Below are 25,306 nucleotides of genomic sequence, written 5' to 3'. Positions count from 1 at the left end.
ATCCTTATGATTTTGTTTCTCTAGAACCACTCTTGATAACAAATGTCTTAGGATGGGTTCTCTAGAGAAGCAAAACCAGTGAAGTGTGTGTGTATATATATATATATATAATCCAAATCCGTTGCCATCGAGTCGATTCGGACTCATAGTGACCTCATAGGACAGAGTAGAACCGCCCCACAGAGTTTTCAAGGAGCACCTGGAGGATTTGAACTGCCAACATTTTGGTTAGCAGCTGTAGTAATTAACCACTACACCACCAGGGTTTCCATATATATGGAACACACACACACATATGTATATGTGTATACATATATACACATATATATGCGTATATACATATATAATATACATGGAGAGAGAGAGAGATTGAGCTTTATCTCAAAGAAATGTCCCAAAGTATGTTGTTCAGGTGTTGGCTGGAGGCTTCTGACTCATGTGGCTGCAGAGGCTGATGAATCCAGAATTGACAAATCGGGAGGCAGGCTGCTGGCTTAAGCCCCAAGAACTTGAAGTCAGATGATGACAAGCCAGAAACAAGATCCAGAGCAAGCAAGTGAGCTTTGCCAGCATGTCCATGTATATGTTGGGTGCAGAGCGCACTCCTGGAGAAAATTCCCTTACAACTGATTGGCTGATTTCGTCAGATCACATCAGGAAGGTGATTACATTATATCACAAAGTGGAGGATAATTACATCAGATCACAAAGTAGTGGATAATTACTTAATACTGAGAATCATGGCCTAGCCAAGTTGACACATAACATTAACTATCACCATAATTATGAATAATGTTGTTATAAACATTTGTGTGCAGGTTTTTGTGTGGACATAAGTTTTCAACTTGATTGGGTAAATGCCTAGGATCATGATTGCTGTATTGTATGGTAAAATTATGTTTACCTTTGTAAGAAACTGCCAAACTGTCCTCCTAAGTGGCTGTGCCATTTTGCATTTCCACCAATAATGAATGAGAGTCCTGTTTTTCTGCATCCTCGCCAGCATTTGGAATTGTCATTGTTTTGGATTTTAGCAATTTTAAAAGGTTTGTGATGGTATCTCTTTGCTGTTTTAATTCATGATTCCATAATTATGTATGATACTGAGCATCTTTTCATATACTTGCTTGCCAACTGTATATTTTCTTTGGTGAGGTGTCTGTTCAGATATTTTGCCCAATTTTTAATTGGTTTGTTGATTTTCTTATTATTGAGTTTTAAGGTTTCCTTGTGTATTTTGCATTCAAGTTCTCTATCAGTATGTGTTTTGCAAACAGTTTCTCCCATTCTCTTGTGAGGATGAGACTGGTGACTTGTAAGTTCTTTACATGTCAGAGCAGAAACTGAGAGTACCCCACTGGACCACTTTTAACTGATCTTGCTTTGGGAATGACCTCACCCCTGGGGAACAGGACTAAAAGGCTTAACTGGCTGCGTTGAGCCAATCACCTGGGGCAGTAGTGAATTGCAGTGTGGTTCTCCTGGTGAGAGGCTATTTGGCAACATGAGGGACTGGGAGTTGTGCCAAGCATTGGGGCACAGGTGGCAGTGAGGGGAGGATTGGAGTCACTCTTTTCTGAGGCATTGTTGTTGTTGTTGGGTGCCTTCAAGTTAGTCCTGACTCATAGTGACCCTATGTAGAACAGAATGAAATACTGCCCAGTCCTGCGTCATCCTCACGATCATTTTTATGCTTGAGCCCATTGTTGCAGCTGCTGCTGTGTCAATCCATCTTGTTGAGGGTCTTTCTCTTTTTCAGTGAATCTCTACTTTACCAAGCATGATGTCCTTCACCAGGGACTGATTCCTCCTGATAACATGTCCAAAGTATGTGAGACAAAGTCTGGCCATCTTTGCTTCTAAGCAGCATTCTAGCTTTACTTCTTTCAAAATGGATTTTTCATTCTTTTGGCAGTCCATGGTATATTCAATATTCTTCTTTAACACCACAATTCGAAGGTGTCAATTCTTCTTCTTATTCATCTTTCAGCTCTCACATGCATATGAAGCAACTGAAAACACCATGGCTTGGGTCAGGCACACCTTAGTCTTCAAAGACATCTTTGCTTTTCAACACTTTGAAGAGATCTTTTGCAGCAGATTTGCCCAATGCAATGTGTCATTTTATTTCTTGACTGCTGCTTCCATGGGTGTTGAATGTCGATCCAAGTAAAATGAAATCCTTAACAACTTCAGTCTCTTCTCAGTTTATCATGATGTTGCTTATTGGTGCAGTTGTGAGGATGTTCGTTTTCTTTATGCTGAGGTGTAATCCATACTGAAGACTGTAGTCTTTGATCTTCATTAGTAAGTGCTTCAAGTCCTCTTCCCCTTCAGCAAGCAAGATTGTGTCATCTGCATATCAGAGGTTGTTAATGGGTCTTCCTTCAACCCTGATGCCCTGTTCATCTTCATATAGTCCAACTTCTTGGATTATTTGCTCAGCATACAGATTGAATAGGTATGGTGAAAGGACAGAACTCTGATGCGTACCTTTCCTGATTTTAAACTTTTTCTGCTTAAATGACTGCCTCTTGATCTATGTATAGGTTCCTCATGAGCACAATTAAGTGTTCTGGAATTCCCATTCTTCCCAATGTTATCCATAATTTGTTATGATCCACACAGTCGAATGTCTTTGCATAGTTATTAAAACACAGGTAAACATCTTTCTGGCATTCTCTGCTTTCAGCCAGGATCCATCTAACATCAGCATGATATCCTTCGTTCCATACCATCTTCTGAATCCAGCCTGAATTTCTGGCAGTTCCCTGTTGATGTACTGCTGCAGGAGGTTTTGGAAAATCTTCAGCAAAATTTTACTTGTGTGTGATACTAATGATATTGTTTGATAATTTATGCATTCAGTTGGATCATCTTTCTTTGGAATAGGCATACATATGAATATCTTCCAGTCAGTTGATCAGGTAGCTGTTTTCCAAATTTCTTCACGTAGATAAGTGAGTACGTCCAGTGCTGCATCCTTTTGTTGAAATATCTCCATTGATATTCTGTCAAGTCCTGGAACCTTGGGTTTCACCAATGCCTTCAGTGCAGCCTCCACCTCTTCCTTCAGCGGCATTGGTTTCTAGTCATATGCTACTCCTGAAATGCTTGAACTTTGACCAATTCTTTTTGTTTTAATGGCTCTGTGTATTCCTTCCATCTACTTTTGATACTTCCTGTGTCATTTAATATTTTCCCTGTAGAATCCTTCAATATTTCATCTCAAGGCTTGAATTTTTTCTTCAGTTCTTTCAGCTTGAGAAATGCTGAGCTTGTTCTTCCCTTCTGGTTTTCTAACTCCAGGTCTTTGTATGTGTCATTATAATACTTTGTCTTCTCAAGCCACCCTTTGAAATCTTCTGTTCATTTTTTTTACTTCATCATTTCTTAAATTTGCCTTAGCAACCAACATGGATTGAATAGTATACCCCAAAACTATGTGTCAACTTGGTTAGGCCATGATTCCCAGTACTGTGTGGTTGTCTTCTGTTTTGTGATTCACATTATTTTCCTGTGTGTTGTAAATCCTAATCTCTGCCCGTGGTTAAGGAGGTAAGATTAGATTATGCTAAAGAGGATTAGGGTGGGATCCAACACACTTACTCAGGTCACATCCCTGATCCAATGTAAAGGGAGTTTCCCTGGATTGTAGCCTACATAACCTTTTATCCTAAAAGAGGTAAAAGGAAAGGGAAGTGAGCAGAGAGTTGGGAACCTCATACCACCAAGAAAGCAGCATCAGGAGCAGACAGTGTCCTTTGGATCCGAGGTTCCAACATGGAGAAGCTCCTAGACCAGGGGAAGATTGATGGACCTTCCTCCAGAGCTGACAAAGAGAGAGAAAGCCTTTCCTTGGAGCTGACACCCTGAATTTGAACTTGTAGACTACTAGACTGTGAGTGACTAAATTTCTCTTCGTTAAAGCCATCCACTTGCGGAATTTCTGTTATAGCAGCACTAGATGACTAAGACAGTTATTTTATGTTCAAGAGTAAGTTTCAGAGTCTCTTCTGACATCCATTTTGGTGTTTTCTTTCTTTCCCATTTTTTTAACGACCTTTTGCTTTCTTCATGTGTGATGTCCTTGATGTCATTCCACAACTCCTCTGGTCTTTGGTCATTAGTGTTCAACACATCAAATCTATTCTTGAGATGGTCTCTAAATTCAGGTGGGATATATTCAAGGTTGTACTTTGGCTCTTGTGGACTTGTTCTAATTTTCTTCAGCTTCCACTTGAGCTTGCATATGAGCATTTGATGGTCTGTTCCACAGTCAGCCCCTGGCCTCATTCTGACTGATAATAGTGAACTTTTCTGTTGTCTGTTTCCACAGATGTAGTTGATTTGATTTCTGTGTACCATCTGGTGAGGTCCACATGTGTAGTTGCCATTTATGTTGTTGAAAAAGGTTTTGCAATGAATAAGTCCTTGGTCTTGCAAAATTCTGTTATGTGATCTCTGGCAGCGTTTCTATCACCAAGGCCATATTTTACGACCACCGGTCCCTTTTCCATCTTTTGCATTCTAATCACCAGTGATTATTAATGCATCCTGATTGCATGCATGATCAATTTCAGACCGTAGAAGCTGGTAAAAATCTTCTTCTTCTCCATCTTTGGCCTTAGAGGTTGTTGCGTAAATTAGAATGATATTCATGGTAACTGGCCTTCCTTGTAGGTGTATGGATATTATCTTATCGCTGACAGTGCTATTCTCCTGGACAGATCTTGAAGCTTTCTTTTTGATAATGAATGCCATTCTTCCTCAAGTTGTCATTCCAGCATAGTAGACAATATACTTGTCTGATTCAAAATGGCCCACATCAGTCCATTTCAGCTCACTAATGCCTAGCATATCTATGTTTATGTGTTCTATTTCATTTTTGACGATTTCCAATTTTCCTACATTCATACTTCATACATTCCATGTTCCAACAGTTAATGGATGTTTGCAGCTGTTTCTTCAAATTTTGAGGCATGCCACATCAGCAAATGAAGGTTCCGAAAGCTTGACTCCATCCACATCATTAAGGTCAACTCTACTTTGAGGAGGCAGCTCTTCCTCAGTCGTCTTTTGAGTGTCTTCCAATCTGAAGGGCTCATCTTCCAGCACTATATCAGACAATGCTCCGTTGCTATTCATAAGGTTTTCACTGGCTAATTCTTTTCAGAAATAGTTTTCTGGGTCCTTATTCCTATTCTGTCCTAGTCTGGAAGCTCAGCTGAAACCTGTCCACCATGGGTAACCCTGCTGGTATTTGAATATTGGTGGCATAGCTTCCGGTGTCACAGCAACACACAAGCCCCCACCATATGACAAACTGACAGACACGTGGGGGTTCTGAGGCATTATTAGACTTCTTTATTGATGTATTGAGCCATTGCCTGAAATTGGTCCAGGGCTGAGAAGAAAAGGATCGTTTACCAAGAAAAATGCTAGCAATGGAAGTAGGATAAATTCTCACTGAAGAAGCTTTTTAAACACCAAGAATGAGGCTTGGTCACACTGGATTATAATTCTGGTACTTTCACCTCAGCAAACATAGAGAAACATCTAAGTGAAACAAAACCTTTCATCTGGTATTTCCCATGGTTCTGACTGTATTCTTATTTCACCTAATGTATGGATCAGAAAACTGTCCACAAGTTTTCCAGTTTAAGATCAAAGTAGAGAACTCTTAACAGCCTCAACAAGATAACTGAAGAGCTTTAAAACATATCCACTCTTTTTTTCTGAAGAAAAATAATAATTTATATAATGCCCATTATGTAAAAGTGAGTAAATTATTTTTAAAATGATATGAAGTATATGAAAAAATTATAGCATTATGGATGAAGAGAATAACATGCAAGAGATAGAGACAGAACAAGCCTTTGGTAATGATCTGCCTCAGAACACAGAAAGAAGTCTGATACAGTCCTCGGATTTTTTAATCTTTGCTTTAAATTTTTTTAAATTTATTTTTATTTTTTGCTTTTTTTTTTTACTAAGGTAAAATTGACATAACATAAAATGAAGCATTTTATAAAAGAAAATTCAGTGATATTTAGAATATTCACAGTGTTGCGAAACCACCACCTCTATCTAGTTCCTAAACATTTTCACTACCTCAGAATAAACCACGTGTTCGTTAAGAAGTCGTTCTTCATTTGCCTGTCTTCCTAGCCCCTGGCAACCACCGATCTGCTTTCTGTTTCTATGTATATACCTATTCTAGATACTTCATATAAGTGGACTCATACAACATGTGACCTTTGCTGTCTGGCTTCTTTCACTTAGCATGAAGTTTTTGAGGTTCATTCGCTTTGTCGCATGTTATCAGTCCTTTATTCTTTTTTTTTTTTTATGGCTGAATCATATTCCACTGTATAGATACACAGCAATTTGTTTATCCCAGGCTTTGTATTTTAATCTCAATAAAATTAAGGAAACCTGAGTCTATGAATTAATAAAGAAAAGAAAGATGATCTGTTAAAATGAACCTGGCTTAGCAACGGCATGAAATAAAAGAAGAATCTAAATGAGATATTTTTTTTAAATCAGAAAATCAAAACTAAATATAAATGAGAACCAACAAAGGATCAAATAAATATTGCAAAAATCTAATCAATGTCTTGGAAGCCAAACCTCAGAAACTATCTCGTAAAGCAAAAGGAAAATACAAAGTGGTAAAAACATGCAGAGAGAATTTGGAAAATATGGAAGGAGTACTGGATAAAAACAATTGGACATAAATAGTATTCAAAGGCACAAGAGAATAAGACTTCTGTGACATAGAGGAAACCTCGGGTCTATTGATTGAAAGAGCTGACCAGGTGGCAGGAAAAATTAATGAAAAGAGATCAACATGTAGATGTACCGTAATAAAAGCATTGGGCTGCAATGAAATAATTAACAAGCAAGTAGTAAAAAACATAGGTGACTTACAAAGGAAGAAAAAGAAGATCTTTTTTTTTTTTGTCTTCTTTGTTATACTACTATAGGAGGAGGATGAAACAATATCCATAAATATTTTAGGAGAAAAGGGAATGACTCCAAAATATTAATCCTAGCCAAATTATTGGTGAGTGCAATAGGTGAAAGCAACAGAAAAATGTTCTTAGATATATAAGCACTCAGGAAATACATGTATATATATTTTCAGAAAAAGTTGTTGAAAGATGTATTATAGTCAAATGAAAGGACTGAAAGTACTGAAAGAATTTATATATATAAATGTGTGTATACGTGTATAATTGAGATATATAATTCATATACCATAAAATAAGGACAATTAAAAGCATACAATTCAGTGGTTTTTAGGATATTCACAAGGTTGTGCAAAAAAAAAAAAAAAAAAAAACTATTACCACTCTCTAATTCCAGAACATTTTCATCGTACAAAATGAAATCCCATGCCTATTAGCAGTAATTTCTAATTCTTCCCATCCTCCAATCCCTGGTAACTACTAATCTACTTTCTGTCCCTGTGGATTTGCCTATTTTGGAAATTTTATATAAATAGAATCATGAAATATATAGCTTTTTGTTTCAACTTCTTTTTCTTAGTATAATGTTTTCAAGGTAAAATAATGTTTCTTTTCATTTTATGGCTGAATGATATTTTACTATATGAATATATCCCATTTTGTTTATCCATTCATCAATTGATGGACATCTGGGTTGTTTAGACTTTTGACTATTATTCATCATTCTGCCATGAACGTTTGTACAAGTTTTTCTCTGAAACACGTTTTCAATTTTATTGGGTGTATACCTGGGAGTGGAATTGCTGAGTCATAAGGAAGACCCTCAATGAGATGGATTGACATAGTGGCTGCAACAACGGGTTCATACATAGCAACGGTTGTGAGGGTGGTGCTGGACTGGGCAGTGCTTCGTTATGTTGTACATAGGGTTGCTATAGGTTGGAACTGACTTGACGGCATTTAACAGCAACATGATAACTCTGTGTTTTGAGTTTTTTGAAGAATTTCTAAACTGTTTTCTACAGAGGTTGTACCATTTTATATTCCCATCAGTGATGTATGTGGGTTCCAATTTCTTCAAATCCTTGTCAACACTTGATGTTGACCCATTGACTATTTAGAAGTATGTTATTTAATTTCCACATACGTGTGAATTTTTAAAATTTCTTTCTGTTATTGATTTATAATTTTATTCCATGTGGCACAGAACATACTTTGTATGATTCTGATTCTTTTAAATTTATTGGAGTATGTTTATAGCCTGCTGGCTAATGTTCCATGAAGACTTGAGAAGAATGTATATTTTGCTGTTTTGGAGTTGGAGTATTCTATAAAAGTCTCTTAGGTCTATTTGGCTTACATTCAAGTTTTCTATTCCTTTCCTGATCTTTCCCCTAGTTGTTCTATCCATTATTGAAAGTATGCTACTGTGTATGGGTTATACTTGCTTGATTTTTTGCAGATCCAGTAATTTTTTGTTTAAAGTTGGGCATTTAAAATAATATAATGTGGCAACTTTGGAAAGATTCTCACCCCTCACCAGAGTCTGTGGTTGTTGCTATTCCTCGTAGTTGTTTATTTATTTAGTGACTTTTTCTGAATGAACTCTGTAAAGTCTACATTCTTTTTCCTCTGTGGCTACTGAAGTGTCTGCTCAGTTAATTTAGCCATCAGTTAGTAATTGGACAGATAGCCTTAAATGCCTTTTGGTCTTTGCTGAAGATCTTTCTGTGTATGTTGGGTCATACATTTGGTATTCAGCCAGGCAGTTGACAACACTGCCTTAAGCTTTATTTCTTGCTTGCACAAAACCTCAAGGTTAGCCAGAGGTGCCAGCTTAGGGCTTTCTCTGGTCTTTTCTGGGTATTCATACAGTCCTGAGCATGCACATGGTCTTCTAGGTGCCTATGAATATGTCAGGGCTTTTCAAAGCCTCTATGAACATTTCATTACCCAGATTATTTTTTAAGCTTTGGTTAGTCTATTGTTTTCTCCAACTGTTATTCAACACCTCAGGCATTCATGAATGTAGTCAATTGCCTGTAATTGTTTTTGGTAATTGCTCCCAGGGAAAAGTCTTTTTGCATTGGGTGAGCTCTCAATCAAGTAAAATATAGACTGTGACGCAAGTAGGGTTTTCCAGGGAACCCCAAACAGGTCAGATAACAGACATTTTCCTGGGAGTGAGACTTTGAAAGAGCTCTACACTTGTTCTGCTCCTGCTGGTGGCTGCTAGACTATTTGTTTTCACTGTGAATGTGGGCCATTTTTTTTGAGTGCTGCCACAGAGCTGAAGAGTGAGAGATGAGACTAAGGCATGTTAAAATACCACAAAGCTTACTTTTATTACTGAGATTCAGTCATTTTTCTTGAACGAACACTTCCACATCGCTACAAGATTTTGTTTAACTTCTTGCAAACCCAGTGCCGTCGAGTCGATTCCAACTCATAGCGACCCTATAGGTCAGAGTAGAACTGCCCCATAGAGTTCCCAAGGAGCGCCTGGCAGATTCGAACTGCCGACCCTTGGGTTAGCAGCCGTAGCACTTAACCACTATGCCACCAGGGTTTCTAAAGTGCTGAAAAATTTGATTCTGATATATATATATATATATATATAATTTTTTTTTTTTGGCCAATTTTCTTGTTGCTTTTATGGAAGAGAGAATTTTTTGGGTTTTACTCCACCATTTTCACTACGTCACCAAGATACATTTTAAATAAAATATTATCTTAATATTGACTGTAAATACTGTAAAAAAAGAAATGCTACTGGTATGAATAATGCTCAGTTGAGAAGATGCTTTTAAGTTAAAAATCAGAAAACACATAAATTATAACATAAATTATGTTTTTGAAAAATATAGCCAGTCCTCAAGATGGTCTCCAAGGATGTTTACCTACTGATTTCCCTCCTCTGTGTGGTTCTCTTCTCCCCATCCTGAACCAAGGTTGGCCTCAGTGACCAAGAGAATAATTTGGAAGTGATGGTGTATGGCTTCTGAGGCTAGTTCACAAAAGACATTGCCACTTTCACCTTGGTTTTTTGGATAGTCTATTCTTGGGAAAGCCAGCTGGTATGTTGTGAGGCTACCACCCAACTGTCACTTTGTCCTACCGTGGTGGCTTGTGTGTTGCTATGATGCTGGAAGCTATGCCACTGGTATTTCAAATGCTAGCAGGGTTACCCATGGGAGACACATTTCAGTGGAGCTTCCAGACTAAGAGACTAGGGAGAAAGACCTGGCAATTTACTTCTGAAAATCAACAAATGAGAACCCTATGGGTAGCAACAGAATATTGTTTGATATAGTGCTGGAAGATGAGCCCCCTAGGTTGGAAGACACTCAAAATATGCAGTGACCACAACAATGGACTCAAGCATACCAATAATCATGAAGATGGCACCGAACAGACCAACACCTTGTTTTGTTTTACAGGGGATCACCACGAGTTGGAACCAACTCAACAGCAGCTAACAACCAGTTGTAAGAACACTCAAGAATACCTATGGAAAGGCCCACATGAAACTTAAGTATTCTGTCAACCACACTAACTTGCCAGCTTTGTGAGTGAGCCACCTTCCGGGTAAATCCTCCAGCTCCACTCAGGAGTTGCTAAGACTGTAGTCCCAACCAACATCTGACTGAACTTTATGATGAACCTTTAGCCAGATCTGCCCAGCTAAACTGCTCTGAAATTCTTGACTTATAGAAACTGTGAGATAACAAATGTTTATTGATTTAAATCACTGAGTTTTGGGGTAATTTATTTCTTAGCAAATGATTATTAATACAGCAAGCAATTGAAAACATTTTTCTACAAGGAAGCAAGAATCCTTAAGAAGACATTGAAATTAAAAAAAAAAAAAAAAAATCACCCTCCAGAAAATATCAGCCCCAGATGGTGGTAATGGCTCTTTCACACCTATCAGGCTCTCAAGAATATGTTCAGAGCACAAAAGATTGAAAAGGTTCCCTAGTCACTTCTGAAAATGGGATAACTCCATTACTGAGATCTGAAAGTGAGAAAACAAATGAAAATCATAATCTCCTTATGAACATAGATATAAAGATTCCAAAAAAATCCTACCAACAAATGGAGTTTAGCAGGGTAAGGTTTTCAAGAAATGCTTTGTAAATCTATAAAGCTACAATAATTTAGACCTGAAGTGCTGGCATCAAAATAGATATATATTAATTGAATAAAATTTTAAGAACTCAGAAACAGAACACATTCATCTAAAACCAGTTACAAAACTGTCCTTTCCATACTTAGTTGAAGTACCATTTATCTATATCACATAACTCTATGGGGCAGTTCTACTTTGTCCTATAGGGTCTCTACGAGTCAGAATCGACTCGACGGCAGTGGGTTTTGTTTGGGTTTTATGATAGATTAATGTACATGATATGTTCTTGTATGCTGTTGAGTTGCTTTTTCACATATTATACATGTACGTGACTTATATGAAAGCATATATGATAAAATGAAAATATCTTATATCTAAAAATGGATCTCATCAATAAATTAGAAAATAAGTACTCCAGTTTATAAAAAAGAATATTAACAGGAAATTTAGAGATTAAGAAATTCACATGCCAAAAAATATAAGACAAAACTATAATTTTGCTCATAATAAATAAAATGCAAGTTAAATAACACAAATTGACACGTATTTTCTAAAAAATTGCCAAAGTTTTCAGAACATGACAGTAACCAGTATTGGGTTAGTTCGAGGAAAAAAAGATGAGTATAATTGACAAATATTCTGGAGATTATTTAGCCAGAATATTGACGCAGATATTTTACTTATTGCTTGAAATATGAATGTTTTATGTTCTTATTATTGCTTATTTGTTTTTTCTTTATAGGTATTATTTTTAGCAAAAGAAAACGTAAAAATATCTTACAAATTTTTTTTGTTCTTTTAACTATAAGGAAATGGTCAGATTGTTGCATTGGAAATACCATTTTCCTTATAGAAAGCCCAAGAGCTAATCTGGTGTTAGTTTGTCTCACCACATTTGGAAGTTGCTACATACCTGGAAATAACGGACTACTCGGCAAACCAGGTCAGGTGCCATGAAGTCTCCAGTGAATCGCCAAATAATGTCTGTCAAGATGTTGAACAGCCCTGTGAAAGAGTCTAACCAAAACACACAGTGGTTAATTTCAAATTTGCAGCTGTATGGCACAGGAGAAATTAATTTGCAAGAAATTGTTTCTGACTTATAGGAATCTTGTTATGGCTACTGAGGAAAAGTAAGGCAAGGCAAGAATTCCTTGACTTTTACCACTCAGAGTAACCACCTAGGAAGGATTTCAATACTGACTGAGGAGGAATCATACAAATCAAATAGGTAACCTTTCAAGTAGTAGAAAAGGAGTTTCAAGGGTATCAGCTCAGTACTAAAGCAAGGACTGTTTGAAGATCAATAAAGGACAAAAAAGAGAAAAGCACAGTGTTTACTTTGGGAGGAATCCTTGGGTGGTATAAGTGGCTAATATCCTCAGCTGTTAACCAAAAAGTTGGGGGTTGGAATCCACCCAGAGACACCTCTGAAGAAAGGCCTGGGAATCTACGTTCAAAAATCCAACCGTTGAAAGCCCTATAGAGCACATTTCTACTCTGACACACATGAAGTTTCCATGAGTTAGAGTCCGGGGTTTTTTTTTTTTTTTTTAACCTTTGGGAAGTCCCCTAAGATTCCCCTTTCTGCATTCATTTTTTTTTTTTTTTTACAACTTGTGCCTCTCATTACCTCACCATTTCCCAATTTCAGCCCCCAGTTCCCTCTATTCGCTTCCCCTTTTTCCCTTTCAACATCTGCCTTGCAAAAAATCAAGTGAGTGATTTATCAACTAACATAGATGGTTAAACTACAGAGGAGCTGAGGTCAAGGTCTGAGGCCAAGATCAGGGGCTTAGTATTCCTATGAGCAGGTCATTTCACTCAATTCTATAGTTAGAGAATATACAGCAAGGAGGGCAAATATGGCATATGTGTATAAAGCTCCTTTCACCCATCCATTGCAGACATCACTAATTGATTGTGTGATACAGGGTCTTTCTCAAAGCAGTATTGTAGGCAGCCCAATCCAATGGATCAGAGAGAAACCACAAGATGAATCACATGTGTCATCTCTGACCTACTTAGCCAAGAAGTGGCCTTTATATACAGGTATGGATTTAATAGCTGGTGATGGTTTTAGATGGTTAAGTATTTGTATGTTAGCTTGTAAAACAATATGGTATATACTACTGACTCAAAAGCAGTGTCTCTAGGGATTCCACAAGAACAGGAGCAAATTGGTAGTGATTGCAAAGGAATCGAGGGAAAGATGCTAGTCACCATGAAATGACAAGTCTGGAAACCAAGGGAATTACTCCAGAAGTCTATGTCCATGCTTGTCTTTTTGTCCAATGGAACATAACAAATGGATGCTATAAATATGAGCAAATATTCCTCCTTGAGGAGAAGGTGAAAAAACTACAGGAATGCCTCTGAACATTCTGCAGTGCTTCTAAACTAGGTGAGAAGAACAGTCCATGTGTTACATCAGAAAGAAGAAAGGTTTGATGTGCTTAGTGGAATCAAAATAGCATCTTTGAACTGGTGAATAAAAAAGAGAAGAAGAGACGTGAAAACCGTTATGGGTGTCTGGAATTATTCCACAGGGTTGAGGAGAAACTCCTATGGGGAGCATAGTTGACTGGCAGCCCCAGCTGAGAGAACACTGAAGCCCTGCTTCCATCAGGCTGTTCCCAACCAATGACTGAGCACAGTGTGGTACTAGTGCTGACCCATTCCTCTCTGATAAGGAACTCCTCTAATGGGCAATTTTTGCTCTGGTCACCCTACTGAACTGCACTGTGATCTGAGGCTCTTCCTACCCCGTCCTTCTTTCTCTTCTTACCAGGGCTGGAATTGTCTCATGGGTTGGAGACTCTGCCTAATTCCACATCCTCCCCTTTGATTCTTCACAGGGGAGCCAGGAGTGGTCCTAGAGAATAGGTGGTAAAATGGGCTTTGGGGGCTGGCTCACTCACTGAGTCATGGGCAAGGAGAGCCTCGACGTGAGTGGTATGTGAGGCACAGATAGTCCCTGGCACAACGTAACGTCCTAATTGCTAAGGATTTCACCTGCGCAGATCTGGAAAACAGTGTGGAGGCAAACGCTGTGGCTGGTGGGCTGATTCAGACAGTTGAGAGATGTGGGGGGAATAGCAGAAAAAGAATGAGAAATGGAGGATCATTAACAAACAGATAGAGGCTTAAGTGTGACAGCCAGGTCTCTTTGGTAGCTTACAAGAAGTTCCTCATCTCCTCCAGTGGGAGAGGGGACATAACTGAAGAGCAAACTTAGAACCTGAGAGCTGGGTCCCAGAACTGCACAGACATTTAAATACTCAGCGAAGGCAGTTCTGATACATCAAGGTCAGGGTTCTGGTTAGAGAAACTTGGAACTTCAAAACATGGGGTGAGGATATTTGGGTGGATCTCCCCATTGATTTTGGATCTGCAAGGCTCCTGAACCTTCAGAGCTGGCAGAGGCAGCCTACCCCTCTGAAGTAAGAGCTAGCACTTAAATGTAAGCAAGAAACCCAGAAACCTCCCTCCAACAAGGCCTCAGGAGCTGCCCTCACTTTCTCTCCTGGCTGCCAGAAGTATAACAACACAAATAAATACCAGCATAGGCTGGCAGGGGATGTTCTGAGTCTGATAAGGGAAGAGTTTATACCCCAAAGGAAATGTAAGACTTAGTCAGTATACCTCCAGGAGCTGCATCAGTACCCCTGGGTTTTAGATGGACGGGACTGGAACATAAGACTGTATAAGTAAGAATTTATCAACTTGGAGTCACTTTCTTCAGATGTGAGATATAACATCCTATCTAGGGCCCTAGGACACAGGGTAAGCTCACTGTTAGGATGGCTCTTAGAAGCCTGGAGAAAGTGATGGTCCTTCGTAAGCAAAATGGAAATGCCTTCATCGCTCAGAAAGAGAGTAGAGAAAAGGATAAAAAAGCTAAGGCAAGTGGACTTGCTGTAATTGATATATTATGTAAATCCAGAAGACCTACCAGAGAATTATCTTCCTGGAAGAGCTTAGTATACACATCATTTATTAAGACCATTAAAATGCACTGCTGAGGAGGGCGACAGCATCATGAAGAAGCTCAGGGGTGGTTTCCCTCTTCAGGCTAGGGCAATGGTAGGAGAGGAAGTCACAGAGCTAGGCCTTGCAACACTATGGCAGGTATAGACAGTAATTATTCACCAAGTCCTTCACCAAAGGGACCTATGACCATTTATTTACATTACTGTATACTGGGGGATGAGAGATTACCCAGACATTTTGAAGACTATTAGACACATGAGTTGACATGATACCCAGAGACTTGATGTGTCATTATGTCCCTGCTGTTAGAGTGGGATCTTATGGGCCAGGTAATAAATGGAATTCTGGCTACAGTGGGACAGGTCACTTGGTCCACAGACCTTCCTCGTGGTTACTTCCCCAGGCCCCAGGTGTTTAACTGGGATTGACATACTTGGTTTCCCCATCATAGTGGGCAAGGCCAGTGGAAGTCTTCAATTCATCAGTTTGTCCTTGCAGAAACAATTCTGGAGAATGACCGTAGACTAACATAAGCTTTAACAAATAGTAGCCCCAATTATAGCTACAGTGCTGGATGTAGTATCTTCGCTATAGCAGATTAATAAGGCTTTAGGTATATGGTTAGCAGGCAAATTGACTTGGCAAGGATGTTGTTAAATAATGTGATCCTAAGAGAATACCAGAAACAATTTGCATTCACATGGAACAGACATTAATATTAACTTACAGTTTTGCCCCAAGGCCATGTTAACTCTCTTACCCCCTGTCATAATAAGGTCTGAAGAGACCTGGACCATCTGGACACTCTGCAGAACATCGTATTAATCTACTACATCAATGACATCATGCTGTGAGCAGCACAAGCTAGAGGTTGCTAGTACATTGGAGGGCTTGGTAAGAGATAAGCACTCTAAAAAAAAAAAAAAAAAGCACTCTAGAGGGTAGAAAATAAATCCTATGATGACTCAGGGACCTGCCACATCAGTCAAGTTTTTAGAGGTCCAGGAGTGAAGGACTGCCAGAATACTCTCTCCCAAGTAAAAGATAAATTGCCGAATCTTAAGTCTCCCCCAAAAAGGGAACATAGTACCTGGAAAGCCTCTTTGGGTTCTACAGACAACATGTTCTATATCTTGGAATATTGTTTTGGCCCATATACTGGATGACATGGGAGGCTGGTAGCTTTGAGTGAACCTGGAGAAGGAAAGGGCTCTGCAGAATGTCTGGGCTTCAGTAAAAGCACCCTGATACTGGGGATTTAAGATCTGGCAGACCTGGTGTTGGAGATAACAGTGGGAAAATATATAATTTGAAGTTTATGGAATCCCCAATGGGAGGATCTGAATCCAGGCTCTTTGGGTTCTGGAGCAATGCCATGCCATGCTATCTGCAGTGTAAATTTATACTCCTTTTGAGGAACTGTTCCTAGGATGTTTATGAGCCCTGACAGTGGTGGAATACCTGACAGTGGGGCACCAAATAAGTATTATATCTAAGATTTCCCTTTCTGTCTGGATTCTGTCAGACACACCAAGTCATAAAGTAGTAAGACAGGCCCAGCAGAGTACATCGTAAGATGGAAATGGTATGTCTTAGAGTAGTACCAGATTGGCAGGAAAGAGCTCTATGGGTAGGTAGCCCAGACCTACCATGTCACCCACCAGAGTTGCACCAGTTCCCCACCCCCAGCTCAAATTTGTGGCTATATAGGGTGTTCTCTATGATCAGGTGAAGAGAAGTACTATGGATTGAATTGTGTCTCCTCCAAAAGGTATATTGAAGTCCTTACCCAAGTACCTGTGAATGTGACCTTGTTTGGAAATAATTCTTTGACAATGTAATCAGTTAACACAAGGTGATACCAGAGTGGAGAGGGTCCTAAACCCATCTGAGTTGCACCTTTATAAAAGAGAGAAGAGACACAGAGAGACAGAGGAAAAGGCAGCTACATGTAGATACACCTACATGCAAGGAATGCCTGGAGCTACCAGAAGCTGGGAGAGACAAGAAAGGATTTTCCTCTGGAACCTTCAGAGAACATAGCTCTGCCAACACCCTAAATTCAGACTACTAGTCTCCAGAATTGCAAGAGAATAAATTTATGTTGTTTAAAATTGTTTACTTTGCGGTAAAAGTATTAGAAAGCAAAGATGTCACCTTGAAGACTAAGGTGCATTTGACCCAAAGCCATGGTATTTTAAATTGCCTCATGTGCATGGGAAAGCTGGACAATGAATAAGGAAGACCAAAGAAGAATTGATGCCTTTGAATTTTGGTGTTGACAAAGAATATTGAATATGTCATTGACTTTCAAAAGACCGAACAAATCTGTCTTGGAAGAGGTAAAGCCAGGATGCTCCCTAGAAGCAAGGATGCAAGACTTCTTTTCACATACTTTGGACATGTTATCAGAAGGGATCAGTCCCTGGAGAAGGACATCATCCTCGGTAAAGTAGAGGGTCAGTGAAAAAGAGGAAGAACCTTAATGAGATGGGTTGACACAGTGGCTGAAACAATGGCCTCAAGCATAACAATGTTTGTGAATGTGGAGCAGGACTGGACAGTGTTTTATTCTGTTGTACATAGGGTTGCTGTGAGTCAGAATCAACTCAACAGCACCTAACAAGAACATCAACTTTGTGGTACTTTGTTATGGCAGCTCTAGAAAACTTATGCAAGGAGGTTAAAGCCCACTGTAAAGCCAGTGGGTACAATGTGTGAAGATTTTTGAATCACACATTAGCACCCATCAAAAAGCATCTACTACAGAAAAAACACTGAATAACCAAGTAGACAAAATGACTTGGCCAGTTGACATTATCTAGACTTCATCACTGGCCACCCAGAACTGGCAAAATGGGCACATGAATGGTGTTGCCACAGTAGCAGAAATGGGGACTACACATTGACCAATATCATGGATAACTATTTATAACAGCCAGTTTAGCTACTACTGTCTTTAATGTCCAACTTGGCATCCAGAGAAGCCAAAGCTGAGCTACCAGTACGGTAATACTTCTTTTTTTTTTTTAATTAATTTTTATTAAGCTTCAAGTGAACATTTACCATTCCAATCAGTCTGTCACATGTAGGTTTACAAACATCTTACTCCCTTCTCCCACTTGCTCTCCCCCTATTGAGTCAGCCCTTTCAGTCTCTCGTTTTGTGCCAATTTTGCCATCTTCCCTCTCTCTCTATCTTCCCATCCCCCCTCCAGTCAAGAGTTGCCAACACACTCTCCAGTGTCCACCTGATTTAATTAGCTCACTCTTCATCAGCATCTCTCTCCCCCGCAACTGACCAGTCCTTTTCATGCCTGATGATTTGTCTTCGGGGATGGTTCCTGTCCTGTGCCATCAGAAGTTCTGGGGAGCATTGTCTCTGGGATTCCTCTAGTCTCAATCATACCATTAGGTATGGTCTTTTCATGAGAATTTGGGGTCTGTATCCCATTGGTCTCCTGCTCCCTCAGGAGTTGTCTATTGTGCTCCCTGACAGGGCAGACATGGATTGTGGCCAGGCACCAACTAGTTCTTCTGGTCTCAGGATAATGTAGGTCTCTGGTTCATGTGGCCCTTTCTGTCTCTTGGGTTCTTAGTTGTCGTGTGACCTTGGTGTTCTTCCTTTGCCTTTGCTCCAGGTGGGTTGAGACCAATTGATGTATCTTAGATGGTCACTTGTTGGCATTTAGGACTCCAGGCGCCACAATTCAAAGTGGGATGCAGAATGTTTTCATAATAGAATTATTTTGCCCATTGACTTAGAAGTCCCCTCAAACCAAGTTTCCCAGACCCCAGCCCCTGCTTCGCTGACCTTTGAAGCTTTCATTTTATCCCGGAAACCTCTTTGCTTTTAGTCCAGTCCAATTAGGCTGACCTTCCTTGTATTGAGTGTCGTCTTTCCCTTCACCCAAAGCAGTTCTTATCTACAGGTTGATCAATAAAAAGCCCTCTCCCTCCCTCCCTCCCTCCCTCCCCCCTTTGTAACCACAAAAGTATGTGTCCTTCTCCGTTTTTTCTATTTCTCAAGATCTTACAATAGTGGTCTTATACAATATTTGTCCTTTTGTAACTGACTCATTTCGCTCAGCATAATGCCTTCCAGATTCCTCCATGTTATGAAATGTTTCAGAGATTCGTCACTGTTCTTTATCGATGCGTAGTATTCCATTGTGTGAATATACCACAATTTATTTACCCATTCATCCGTTGATGGACATCTTGGTTACTTCCAGCTTTTTGCTATTGTAAACAGAGCTGCAATAAACATGGATGTGCATATATCTGTTTGTGTGAAGGCTCTTGTATCTCTAGGGTATATTCCGAAGAGTGGGATTTCTGGGTTGTATGGTAGTTCTATTTCTAACTGTTTAAGATAACGCCAGATGGATTTCCAAAGTGGTTGGACCATTTTACAATCCCACCAGCAGTGTATGAGAGTTCCAATCTCTCCGCAGCCTCTCCAACATTTATTATTTTGTGTTTTTTGGATTAATGCCAGTCTAGTTGGTGTGAGATGGAATCTCATCGTAGTTTTAATTTGCATTTCTCTAATGGCTAATGATCGGGAGCATTTTCTCATGTATCTGTTAGCTGCCTGAATATCTTCTTTAGTGAAATGTGTGTTCATATCCTTTGCCCACTTCTTGATTGGGTTGTTTGTCTTTTTGTGGTTGAGTTTTGACAGAATCATGTAGATTTTAGAGATCAGGCGCTGGTCTGAGATGTCATAGCTGAATATTCTTTCCCAGTCTGTAGGTGGTCTTTTTACTCTTTTGGTGAAGTCTTTAGATGAGCATAGGTGTTTGATTTTTAGGAGCTCCCAGTTATCTGGTTTCTCTTCATCATTTTTGGTAATGTTTTGTATTCTGTTTATGCCCTGTATTAGGGCTCCTAGGGTTGATCCTATTTTTTCTTCCATGATCTTTATCGTTTTAGTCTTTATGTTTAGGTCTTTGATCCACTTGGAGTTAGTTTTTGTGCATGGTGTGAGGTATGGGTCCTGTTTCATTCTTTTGCAAATGGATATCCAGGTATGCCAGCACCATTTGTTAAAAAGACTATCATTTCCCCAATTGACTGACACTGGTCCTTTGTCAAATATCAGCTGCTCATACGTGGATGGATTTATATCTGGATTCTCAATTCTGTTCCATTGGTCTATGTGCCTGTTGTTGTACCAGTACCAGGCTGTTTTGACTACTGTGGCTGTATAATAGGTTCTGAAATCAGGTAGAGTGAGGCCTCCCACTTTCTTCTTCTTTTTCAGTAATGCTTTGCTTATCCGGGGCTTCTTTCCCTTCCATATGAAATTAGTGATTTGTTTCTCTATCCCCTTAAAATATGACATTGGTATTTGGATTGGAAGTGTGTTATATGTATAGATGGCTTTTGGTAGAATAGACAGTTTTACTATGTTAAGTCTTCCTATCCATGAGCAGGGTATGTTTTTCCACTTAAGTATGTCCTTTTGAATTTCTTGTAACAGAGTTTTATAGTTTTCTTTGTATAGGTCTTTTACAACCTTGGTAAGATTTATCCCTAAGTATTTTATCTTCTTGGGGGCTACTGTGAATGGTATTGATTTGGTTATTTCCTCTTCGGTGTTCTTTTTGTTGATGTAGAGGAATCCAAGTGATTTTTGTATGTTTATTTTATAACCTGAGACTCTTCCAAACTCTTCTATTAGTTTCAGTAGTTTTCTGGAGGATTCCTTAGGGTTTTCCATGTATATGATCATGTCATCTGCAAAGAGTGATAGCTTTACTTCCTCCTTACCAACCTGGATACCCTTTATTTCTTTGTCTAGCCTAATTGCCCTGGCTAGGACTTCAAGTACGATGTTGAATAAGAGCGGTGATAAAGGGCATCCTTGTCTGGTTCCCGTTCTCAAGGGAAATGCTTTCAGGTTCTCTCCATTTAGAGTGATATTGGCTGTTGGCTTTGCATAGATGCCCTTTATTATGTTGAGGAATTTTCCTTCAATTCCTATTTTGGTAAGAGTTTTTTATCATGAATGGGTTTTGAACTTTGTCAAATGCCTTTTCTGCATCTATTGATGAGATCATGTGGTTTTTATCTTTTGTTTTATTTATGTGATGGATTACATTAATGGTTTTTCTGATATTAAACCAGCCTTGCATACCTGGTATAAATCCCACTTGATCAGGGTGAATTATTTTTTTGATGTGTTGTTGGATTCTATTGACTAGAATTTTGTTGAGCATTTTTGCACCTATGTTCATGAGGGATATAGGTCTAAAATTTTCTTTTTTTGTAATGTCTTTACCTGGTTTTGGTATCAGGGAGATGGTAGCTTCATAGAATGAGTTGGGTAGTAGTCCGTCTTTTTCTATGCTTTGAAATACCTTCAATAGCAATGGTGTTAAGTCTTCTCTGAAGGTTTGGTAGAACTCTGCAGTGAAGCCGTCTGGGCCAGGACTTTTTTTTTGTTGGAAGTTTTTTGATTACCGTTTCAATCTCTTTTTTTGTTATGGGTCTATTTAGTTGTTCTACTTCTGAATGTGTTAGTTTAGGTAGGTAGTATTGTTCCAAGAATTTATCCATTTCTTCTAGGTTTTCAAAAATTTCTTAGAGTACAATTTTTCATAATAATCTGAAATGATTCTTTTAATTTCATTTGGTTCTGTTGTGATGTGGTCCTTCGTGTTTCTTATTCGGGTTATTTGTTTCCTGTTTTTCAGTCTAGCCAATGGTTTATCAATTTTGTTAATTTTTTCAAAGAACCAGCTTTTGGCTTTGTTAATTCTTTCAATTGTTTTTCTGTTCTCTAATTCATTTAGTTCAGCTCTAATTTTTATTATTTGTTTTCTTCTGGTGCCTGATGGGTTCTTTTGTTGCTCACTTTCTATTTGTTCAAGTTGTTGGGACAGTTCTCTGATTTTGGCTCTTTCTTCTTTTTGTATGTGTGCATTTATTGATATAAATTGGCCTCTGAGCACTGCTTTTGCTGTGTCCCAGAGGTTTTGATAGGAAGTATTTTCATTCTCGTTGCTTTCTAAGAATTTCCTTATTCCCTCCTTGATGTCTTCTATAACCCAGTCTTTTTTCAGGAGGGTATTGTTCATTTTCCAAGTATTTGATTTCTTTTCCCTAGTTTTTCTGTTATTGATTTCTAGCTTCATTGCCTTGTGGTCTGAGAAGATGCTTTGTAATATTTCGAAGTTTTGGATTCTGCAAAGATTTGTTTTATGACCTAATATGTGGTCTATTCTAGAGAATGTTCCATGTGCACTAGAAAAAAAAAAGTATATTTTGTAGCAGTTGGGTGGAGAGTTCTGTATAAGTCAATGAGGTCAAGTTGGTTGATTGTTGTAAGTAGGTCTTCCGTGTCTCTATTGAGCTTCTTACTGGATGTCCTGTCCTTCTCCGAAAGTGGTGTGTTGAAGTCTCCTACTATAAATGTGGAGGTGTCTATCTCACTTTTCAATTCTGTTAAAATTTGATTTATGTATCTTGCAGCCCTGTCATTGGGTGCATAAATATTTAATATGGTTATGTCTTCCTGATAATTGTCCCTCTTATCATTATATAGTGTCCTTCTTTATCCTTTGTGGCGGATTTAAGTCTAAAGTCTATTTTGTCAGAAATTAATATTGCTACTCCTCTTCTTTTTTGCTTATTGTTTGCTTGATATATTTTTTTCCATGCTTTGAGTTTTAGTTTGTTTGTGTCTCTAAGTCTAAGGTGTGTCTGTTGTAGGCAGCATATAGATGGATCGTGTTTCTTTATCCAGTCCGTGCCTCTCTGTCTCTTTATTGGTGCATTTAGTCCATTTACCTTCAGCGTAATTATAGATAAATAAGTTTTTAGTGCTGTGATTTTGATGCCTTTTCATGTGTGTTGTTGGCCATTTCATTTTTCCACATGCTTTTTTGTGCTGAGACGTTTTTCTTAGTAGCTTGTGAGATCCTCATTTTCATAATGTTTAACTTTGTGTTTGTTGAGTCGTTACGTTTTTCTTGAGTTATGGAACTGATATTCCTTTTTGTGGTTACCTTTTTATTTACCCCTATTTTTCTAAGTAAAAACCTAACTTGTATCCTTCTATATCGCCTTGTATCACTCTCCATCTGGCAGTTCAATGCCTCCTATATTTAGTCCCTCTTTTTGATTATTGTGATCGTTTATCTATTGATTTCCATGATTTCCTGTTATGTGTATTATTTTGTTTATTTATTTATTTTTTAGAATTAGTCTTAATTTGTTTGTTTTTGTGCTTTCCCTATTTGAGTTGCGTTGATATCAGGACGTTCTGTTTTGTGACCTTGTATTGTGCTGGTACCTGATATTATTGGTCATCCGGCCAAACAATCTCCTTTAGCATTTCTTGCAGTCTTGGTTTAGTTTTTGCAAATTCTCTAAACTTGTGTTTATCTGTAAATATCTTAATTTCGCCTTCATATTTCAGAGAGAGTTTTGCTGGATATATGATCCTTGGTTGGCAGTTTTTCTCGTTCAGTGCTCTGTATACGTCGTCCCATTCCCTTCTTGCCTGCATGGTTTCTGCTGAGTAGTCTGAACTTATTCTTATTGATTCTCCCTTGAAGGAAACCTTTCTTTTCTCCCTGGCTGCTTTTAAAATTTTCTGTTTGTCTTTGGTTTTGGCAAGTTTGATGATAATATGTCTTGGTGTTTTTCTTTTTGGATCAATCTTAAATGGGGTTCGATGAGCATCTTGGATAGATATCCTTTCGTCTTTCATGATGTCAGGGAAGTTTTGTGTCAGGAGTTCTTCAGCTATTTTCTCTGTGTTTTCTGTCCCCCCTCCCTGTTCTGGGACTCCAATCACCTGCAAGTTATCCTTCTTGATAGAGTCCCACATGATTCTTAGGGTTTCTTCATTTTTTTTAAATTCTTTTATCTGATTTTTTTTCCAGCTATGTTGGTGTTGATTCCCTGGTCCTCCAGAAGTCCCAGTCTACATTCTAATTGCTCGAGTCTGCTCCTCTGACTTTCTATTGCATTGTCAAATTCTGTAATTTTATTGTTAATCTTTTGGATTTCTACATGCTGTCTCTCTATGGATTCTTGCAACTTATTAATTTTTCCACTATGTTCTTGAATAATCTTTTTGAGTTCTTCAACATTTTTATCAGTGCGTTCCTTGGCTTTTTCTGCATTTATCCTAATTTCATTTGTGATATCTTTAAGCATTCTGTAAATTAGTTTTTTATATTCTGTATCTGATAATTCCAGGATTGTATCTTCATTTGGGAAAGATTTTGATTGTTTTGTTTGGGGGGTTGGAGAAGCTGTCATGGTCTGTTTCTTTATGTGGTTTGATATGGACTGCTGTCCCCGAGCCATCACTGGGAAACTAGATTTTCCAGGTAATCTGCTAAAAAAAATGCAGTCAGCTCCCTATCTGAATTCTCTTCTGGCTCCGGGTATTCGGATGTTAATGGAGCCGCCTGGGGAGGGTGGGGGAGGGATCAGAGAGCTAGGAGTGTAGCACCACAGAATATAGAGCTGATCACCGCGTTCACGCTCTGCCCCCATCTGCCAAAATCCGGGCGGGACGGCTCCCCGGTTGGGACGCTACTCTCCCTGCTCCGAGACCAGTCACTTCCTCCTGGGGACTTCTCTCTCCGCTGCGCGGCACCGCTCGCGCGAACTGGGTGGGCGTCTCCCGCACGAACGGGTGGGCCCGCCCCCAGGGTCTATTCAGGAGAATATAATTGGACCCCGCACTCACGCCCCGCCTGCGCGAGCCCGAATCCCAGCGGGACAGCTCCCCGGCTGGGACGCTGCTTTCCCCGCTCGGAGACCAATCAATTCCTCCCAGGGACTTCTCCCTCCGGTGCATTGCACCACACGCGCGAACTGGGTGGGCGTCCCCCCGCACGAACGTGTGGGCCCCACCCCGGGGTCGCTTTAGGGAAATATAGCTGACCCCCCCCGCTCGCGCCCCGCCCGCTTCCCGCCAAACTCATGGCGGGACAGCTCCCCGGCTGGGACGCTGCTCTCCCCGCTCCAAGATCAGTCACTGCCTCCCGGGTGCTTCTCCCTCCGGCTGCGCCGCTACGCTGCCAGTGCCAACCAGCTAGACTCTCTCCTGGGATGGGTTCGGGGGGGTAGGGCTGGGCCCCTTGTCTGTGCCGTCTGCCCCCCTGGGCTCTGCCCCAGGTCGGGCTCCGAAGGTCACCTGCCTGGTACGCTGGCTCCTAGTTCTGAAAACGGTCGCT

At 39.5% G+C, this 25,306-nt stretch overlaps 1 protein-coding gene across 2 annotated transcripts in view; it reads right to left on the bottom strand.

Moving 5' to 3' along the window:
• The window catches only part of NPSR1 (neuropeptide S receptor 1), a 232,989-nt gene that overhangs the window by 56,531 nt on the left and 151,152 nt on the right, over window positions 1-25,306 (bottom strand). The window contains exon 3 of one of the 2 annotated variants that reach the window (XM_010587176.3): window positions 12,020-12,123. The exons of the other annotated variant lie outside the window; for it this stretch is intronic. Within the exon in view, the coding sequence (XP_010585478.1) occupies window positions 12,020-12,123 (104 nt within the window). The remainder of the gene's footprint in view (window positions 1-12,019; window positions 12,124-25,306) is intronic. 2 annotated transcript variants of the gene reach the window in all.

This window comes from Loxodonta africana, chromosome 8 (assembly GCF_030014295.1).
Source record: "Loxodonta africana isolate mLoxAfr1 chromosome 8, mLoxAfr1.hap2, whole genome shotgun sequence".
NCBI classification, from domain to species: domain Eukaryota; kingdom Metazoa; phylum Chordata; class Mammalia; order Proboscidea; family Elephantidae; genus Loxodonta; species Loxodonta africana.
Note: the sequence above shows the minus strand (reverse complement) of the source record. Positions and strands in the feature narration are given on the sequence as shown.